The following is a 7,059-nucleotide window of genomic DNA, read 5'->3' as shown; positions in this document are numbered from 1 at the left end:
AGTAGCTGGGATTACAGGTGCATGCCACCACGCCCAGCTAATTTTTGTATTTTAGTAGAGACAGAGCTTCACCATGTTGGCCAGGCTGGCCTGGAACTCCTGACCTCAAGTGATCCACCCACCTTGACCTCCCAAAGTGCTAGGATTACAGGCGTGAGCTAATGTACCTGGCCTCATTAATTCATTTATTAAAAGTACATTTATTATATATCTTTCCTGAGTAGCCAACAGCACGCAGCATGCTAGACACTATGGGGTAACAAATAAAAACTACAGTATAGTGCTTAACCGAAAAAGCAGGCAGACATGCCATGAAACAACCAGAGACACTACATAGATGCTCTTTGATGTGGCACATGCCTATGGCTGTTTTTTTATTTGTTTTATTTTGTTTGAGACAGGGTCTAACTCTGTCACCCAGGCTGGAGTGCAGTGGTGCAATTACGGCTCCCTGCAGCTTCATGTCCCAGGTTCAAGTGATCCTTTCACCTCAGCCTCCTGAGTAGCTGGGACTAGAGGTGTGTACCACCATACCTGGCTAAATTTTAATATCTTTTGTAGAGATGGGGGGAGGGTCTCATTATTTTGCCAGGATGGTCTTGAACTCCTGAGCTCAAGTGATCCTCCTACCTTGACCTCCCAAAGTGTTGGGATTACAGGTGTGAACCATGGCACCTGGCCCTAAGGCTGTTAAATGAGATGTAGAACAGTGCTGACCCCTAGCCAAGGACCACACTTGGATTGACCCAACTTTATGCATATTTTTCCTCTTTAGGAGGTGCTTGGAAATGCAGGACTATGCTGAATATGTTGTGTTGGTTTAAAATGCTCCATTGCTTTCTTTTCTAAAGACTAAGCTATGAGCACAAACTCAAGACTCAAGGGAGACATGGTGATCATGAGCCCTCCCACATAAAAATGGTGCTCAGAGGATTCCCTCTAATCAGACGATACCACACATCACCGCTGGAGATAAGCTGCTGTGTAAAAAAGCCTGTGTATTGTGTGAAAGTCTGTGTGCATGGGGAGGCTTACAGTGCATAGATGTCCCTGGGATACTGATGGTGTTGAGGCTAGAATGAGAAAGAGCTGCAGTAGTGCAAAAACATCCCCTCTACCTTGGTGCCTTGTAGTCTACATGTACTTTTACTTGGACCTACTTATTTCCCTACTTACCTGACACATGTGCTATTCCTCAGTCTCCCTGGGAGGTAGTGGCTTCCTCCTCCTGACTTAGGCATCCTTGGCCCTGATCTGCAGGCATGTATGGAGAAAAGAGGATGAGTTATATGTGTATGATCCGTGTGGCCAAGGAGTATGGAGGTGTGGGAAGAGAAGGCTTCTTAGTGAACCTAAAAACAAATTTTCAAAGGTACTGAATCTGTGATCCTGCCTCCCTCACCCTGTTAACTTTTATGAGAGAGGTTTCTAATTTTCTGTCTTTGGCCTGGCTGGATTGAGACGGGGATTGTGACAGCCCAAACCTTCTTTCCAACCTTGCATAAGTGGTGTAGACATGGAGAGATTCTTGCAGAATTTAAGTGACTGTGACAGTACAGGGGCAACACACAGAGAGGCACGTGTTCATTACGTATGGCTGGAGAAATTATCTGTCTCCAGGGGGACATGTTTCACTGTGCATTAGCTTCGAGCCGCTTCCTTCCTCCCTGTTTTTCTGCCCACTCTCTCTATCACTGTCCTTCTCAGTCTCCTTTCCCACTCCCCTGTCTCCCCCCATTCACAGTCTAGCTCTGCCTGTCAATGTCTCCATCCACCTTTCTCTGCCATGTTCACATCTCCCTCTGCACTTTGCTCAATCTTGTGCTTGCTGCCTGGGAGTCGCTTTTCTGTTTGTCTCTGGTTTGTCTCTTGTTCTCTCTAGTTCACTTTCTGCCATTCCATCTGCGTTTTCCTCTATAATACCAGGTTTTTGGGTACCCTGCAGCTAATGATAACCTTTTCTTGTTACATTAAAGCCTATAAGCAGCCCTTGGTTTACTGATTGATTGGTTTTTATTTAAACTCTGCAGGGGAAAGATAATTTTTATAAAGTGAGAGAGCAGAGAGAAAACATGAAATGAGGCAAAGGGACGAACAGCCTAAGATGGGGCCGAGGATAAGAAACGGGAGGTATCAGAAGATGTCGAACCCATGGTGTCTTATTTCCTTTCAAATAAACTAGGTCATATCTTTATGGCTGATGACAGCTTAATCTGGACCATAAAGAGTTAAATACCAACTTAGGCTTGGCACCTAACTCAGAGGCAAAAGCTTCTGGGAGAAATGAGTTGGGTCAAATAAGCCCAAGAAGCTGACGTGCGTAGAATTTCTTCTGCTTGACCCACTAACTACTGCAAAGGGGACATTTTAGAAATGTTTTTATTGAAATGCTTCAGTGGGGGCAGAGCTCCTGGAAACCAAAACTTGTCTCTGAAGCCAGGCCTGGGGAGCATGGGAGGCTGGCTTTGGGGGGATAAAGATGGGTGGCCCAGGTCAGGCAGAAGGTGGCAGCAGCTGCTGATCAGGGCAGTTCTGATTGCTGTGTTTGCACTCCCTCTTGCCCACTATAATTCAAGCTTTCCCAATAGGATTCTGGCTTCCTGAAGGGAAACTAGAATTTATAAAAACAAACAAGAAACAAACGCAAAACAGCAGAGATGCTTGGTTGCAATATATGTATATTTTAAATTATAGAGCACTGCTCTACACTCTATACAGTTTCAAAGTCCGTATCTGTTATAGCCCCGGGAGCAGGTCAGGGGAAGATCTAACAAAACAAATAAAAATGAAAGAAAATTAAAAACCTAAATGTAACCAATTAAAATTAGGCATGATTATGTAGATTCTCTCCTAACCCAATCATCCTATCCTCGTTACTCCTGACACAAGAGAAATGCTCCCCTCAAAATTTTCGTCCACCTTTTTTTTCCACTTTATTCTCTTTTCATCCCACCTCTTGCTTCTGTCCCCTAACAGACCACATAGAATCCATGGGCCAGAATAAATCAGTTGTTTTATTTCCCCTCAGAGGATGTGACCTTACACTCCCCAAATGGCTTTGACAGTTTTCTCATTTGCTAGCTGAGGAGGATATCAAGAGACATTGACCTTCTGGTTTTGCCTAAAGAGGAACACTCAGTAACTATTATGCTTCAGTCTTTGATTTGCATTAACTGTACCCTTCCTCCCTCCTCCCCCACATCCTCACCTACCTTTTCACCTTCCTTCATGAACATTCTACTCACCCCGCAGTGCACTGCTACTCCCCACAGCCCTCCCTTGCCTGGTGTGCAGATACTGGAAGGCTAGCAAGAGAAAGCAAGGGGACTCCAGGAGTATTTGCTCCCCATTTAATCAGATTAGTCCCATCACCTACCCCGAGGAGCCAGATTTTGGTGTTACTGAGTTATCTGTTGAGGGAAGAGAAATTGTCAGACATCACTTAAAGAGCCCAGTCCCTTGGACGCCTGGGAACTGCCGAGAGAAATTAATCTTCCAGCTATTTAAGGCAATTTCTTTTCCATCATCCTTTGTCAAGAGGACTGCACTGGGAAATGAATCTGATGGGAGTCCCTGAACTGGTACACTCCACTCAAAAGCATCTCTCCAATCCTATGCGGCATCCATCATCCCCACACAAGCAGAGACACACAACATCGCTGCAAAGCCAATTTCCCCCCAGTAACTGTCAGCAAGAAATCACAAATGCACAGGGTGGATACCACTAGCCTACAGACTTGCAGTTTTTCTCTACCTCTGTTCTACTTTCTTCCCAGAAAACCTACCACAAATTGAGCTCTTCCATTAAATGAGTCTTTTACCCAAGACCCAGGAAGGTAGATCAACAGGGATATGCCAGAACAGAACATGCATTTTCTCTCCTAACATGAGGACTCTGCCAGTGCAGAATAGGTGTTTCCGTTAAACAGCTAAACCACTGCCAAAGCAAAGTGTGAGACAGAAACAGGGCAAAGGGTTGCATTGTTTCAAGATCATCTCTTCTCTCCAGAATGAATTTTCTGTTCATGGACCAAAGCTGAGGTTTTATGCTCTCTGGGGTCATATAAGGAAATTCCAATCTTCAATTCTCTTTCTATCCTTAAGGCTATTTCCCAGGGAAGGGGTTTTCAAATTGTGTTCCTTGAGGTTCCAAGAAGTGCCAGGGACTATGTATGTGTATAGGGCTAACAAAGGGTGCTGCAGGGAGTGACTGGATGGGGAAGCTCAGTGGTTGAGGCTCTGGACCTCTCAGCTCAACTTCAACCTCTGATTTTTTTTCAGGCATTGGGATTTCTCCTAAGAGTGCTCTTTTTTTTTTTTTGATCTGCAAACCATTGTCCTAAGTGAGAGGAAGATGACTGTACCTGTGCTTCTCACGCAGCTAACCATTTCCCAACAGTCTACGAGAAGGAAGATGTAGCTTGGGTCCTACCTATTTCTTTCTCTCTCTCTTTTTTTTTTTTTGAGATGGAGCTTTCTTTTTGTTGCCCAGGCTGGAGTGCAATGGCACGATCTCGGCTCACTGCAACCTCTGCCTCCGGGTTCAAGGAATTTTCCTGCCTCAGCCTCCCAAGTAGCTGGGATTACAGGTGCCTGCCACCACGCCCAGCTAATTTTTTGTTTTTATTTTTAGTAGAGACAGGTTTCACCATGTTGGCCAGGCTGGTCTCAAACTCCTGGCCTCAAGTGATCTGCCCGCCTCAGCCTCCCAAAGTGCTGGTGCTGGGATTACAAGCCTGAGCCACTGCACCCGGACCAGCTCTTGCCTATTTCAACCGTGTAGTCTGAGTCCACACTAGCAGCTCCCTGACTCCAGGGGCTCCTGAGATACTTTTCTGCAAAAAATCTCCTTAGGCATGTCATTTGTTTTCCAAACCCCCTTCTCTGATTTCACTAATTCCCAATTTCCCTGCATTTGACAAATGCAATTAACAAGACTCGATCAGTTCCTGGCCGACAGCCCTCATCAATCAATACAAAGACTGCACAAGGCTGAGGGGGAAGGGAAGGTAGCCGCAGTACAGGGGAGGTAGGCTTATCCCTCTTCTTCTACGAATGACCCCTCCAAACCTCTCAGTCTCAAAACATGACACTGGGTTGTCACCTTCACCAACCACTTTCTGCCTTCTGGCTAAATACAAGGTGGTATTGTTTGTGTCCTCCACTCCCATGTTTTAAAGGTTTCTCCCACCAACCTCCTCTATCTCCTGTCTTCTCCTTAACAGAAGGCCTTGCCATCTGCTGCCACCATAGCTTGGGAACTCCTCCCAACCCCAGTAGTGCTGGGTATGATAAATCGGCCATCGCTATGCTCTCAGCAGGGCCTCTTCCCCACCCACATATTCCATTGACAATTTACTGCTGCTTCCTGACCAGGAGGCTATAAACTCCCCATCACTACCCTCTCCTCTCCACACATATGCACCAGAGGACCAAAAGGACAAGGATCACCAACCTTGTGGTTACTACTGCTTTCACAGCCGCTTCTTTGCCCTCCCCTTCCCAGGCTCCAAGCCTTCCCTTCCCAGTTGGTTTAAAAGTCAAGATTTACCCTCCTCACCCTTCAGCTCTGCAAGTAGCCTCAGCCTCCCCTCCCTCACCACAGGGTGACAGCCTTTTCCCCTGGAGCCCTGCCTGGTACAGCCCTGTGCATCTTTCCACCTCATCAACTTTTCATCTCTTTGTAAACCGAATCGAGAGGTGTCTCCCTCCTCCCTCCCTTTCTCTCCTTCTCCCTTATTAGCTTCATGAGTGGGGACGTTAATGTATTCACTAGACAATGTCTTCACACCACTGTTTCCTGTAATTACAGTCACTTCCTTCCCACTGTCCTGGCTTATTTGACTGAAAAGTGCTTGGAGGAGGGACAGTGTGACAAAAGACGCAACACAGGCTGAGGTTGAGTAGTGAGTAGTGTAATGTTAACATCCAAGAAAGTAAAACAAATAGTCACCTCTGCAGCAGCTCATTAATGACTGGTAACACAGAGGTCAATGTGCCAGAACTTAAAGTATTGATACAATTGAAGGCCCTTCCACTATAAACAGGATGGGGGATGGGTCACTGTATCCATTATTACCAATGACAGTCAGCTCAAGAAACACAAGCAGCTGCATCCACCCTCTTTCAGGGAGTAGAGCCACTGTACTTCTCATGTAGATCAGCTACATTGTCACTGGAGACTCGGATCCAGCCATCCTCCCGCACGTGGTAGAGGTTGACTGCACCTCCTGAGTAGGCATCTCTGTAGGTGGCTTGGTAGATGGCTCGACGGGCCAGATCATAGGCCTGCTCCACTTCCAGGTCATAGGAGTAGCCCCGATCCATGACCCCATACGCATACACAGAGCCAGAACCTACAGAGAAGGTGGCCCCTGAGATCCGGTTCCCTTCACTGTCCACGTAGTAGAGGCCTGGAAAGGGAGATGAGGTTAGCAGGAAAAAAAAAAAAAAGGTCACCCCTTTTGATATCTAATTCATATACCAAGGCAGTAGTTCTTTTATTTTGAAATGGAGTTTCACTCTTGTTGCCCAGGCTGGAGTGCAATGGTGCCATCTCGGCTCACCACAACCTCCACTTCCCGGGTTGAAGTGATTCTCCTGCCTCAGCTTCCCAGGTAGCTGGGATTACAGGTGCTCGCAACCATGCCCAGCTAATTTTTGTATTTTTAGTAGATATGGGATTTCACCATGTTGGTCAGGCTGGTCTCAAACTCCTGACCTCTGGGGATCTGCCCTCCTCAGACTCCCAAAGTGCTGGGATTATAGGCATGAGCCACCTCGCCCGGTTAGCAGTTCTCTTAAAACCTAGAATAAAATTAAAAAAATAAAAAAGTAGGTCAGGCAAGGTGGCTCGCACCTGTAATCCCAGCACTTTGGGAGGCCGAGGTGGGCAGATCACCTGAGGTCAAGAGTTCGAGACCAGCCTGACCAACATGAAGAAACTCTGTCTCTACTAAAAATACAAAATTTGCCGGGCATGGTGGCAAATGCCTATAATCCCAGCTACTCGGGAGGCTGAGGCAGGAGAATCACTTGAACCTGGGAGGCAGAGGTTGC

General features: G+C 46.5%; 1 protein-coding gene across 3 annotated transcripts in view; it reads right to left on the bottom strand.

Moving 5' to 3' along the window:
- Positions 1 to 5,894: 5,894 nt before the first annotated feature.
- PSMB5 (proteasome (prosome, macropain) subunit, beta type, 5) overlaps positions 5,895 to 7,059 on the bottom strand; it is a 9,262-nt gene continuing 8,097 nt past the window's right edge. For all 3 annotated transcript variants that reach the window (XM_011930871.1, XM_011930872.1, XM_011930873.1), the window contains exon 3: positions 5,895 to 6,413. In XM_011930871.1, coding sequence (XP_011786261.1) covers positions 6,127 to 6,413 — 287 coding nt within the window. In that variant the 3' untranslated portion in view covers positions 5,895 to 6,126. The remainder of the gene's footprint in view (positions 6,414 to 7,059) is intronic.

This window comes from Colobus angolensis, unplaced genomic scaffold (genome assembly GCF_000951035.1).
Source record: "Colobus angolensis palliatus isolate OR3802 unplaced genomic scaffold, Cang.pa_1.0 Scaffold88, whole genome shotgun sequence".
In the NCBI taxonomy this organism is placed as follows: domain Eukaryota; kingdom Metazoa; phylum Chordata; class Mammalia; order Primates; family Cercopithecidae; genus Colobus; species Colobus angolensis.
The sequence above is the reverse complement of the archived record's forward strand: the minus strand, read 5'-3'. Positions and strand labels throughout refer to the sequence as shown.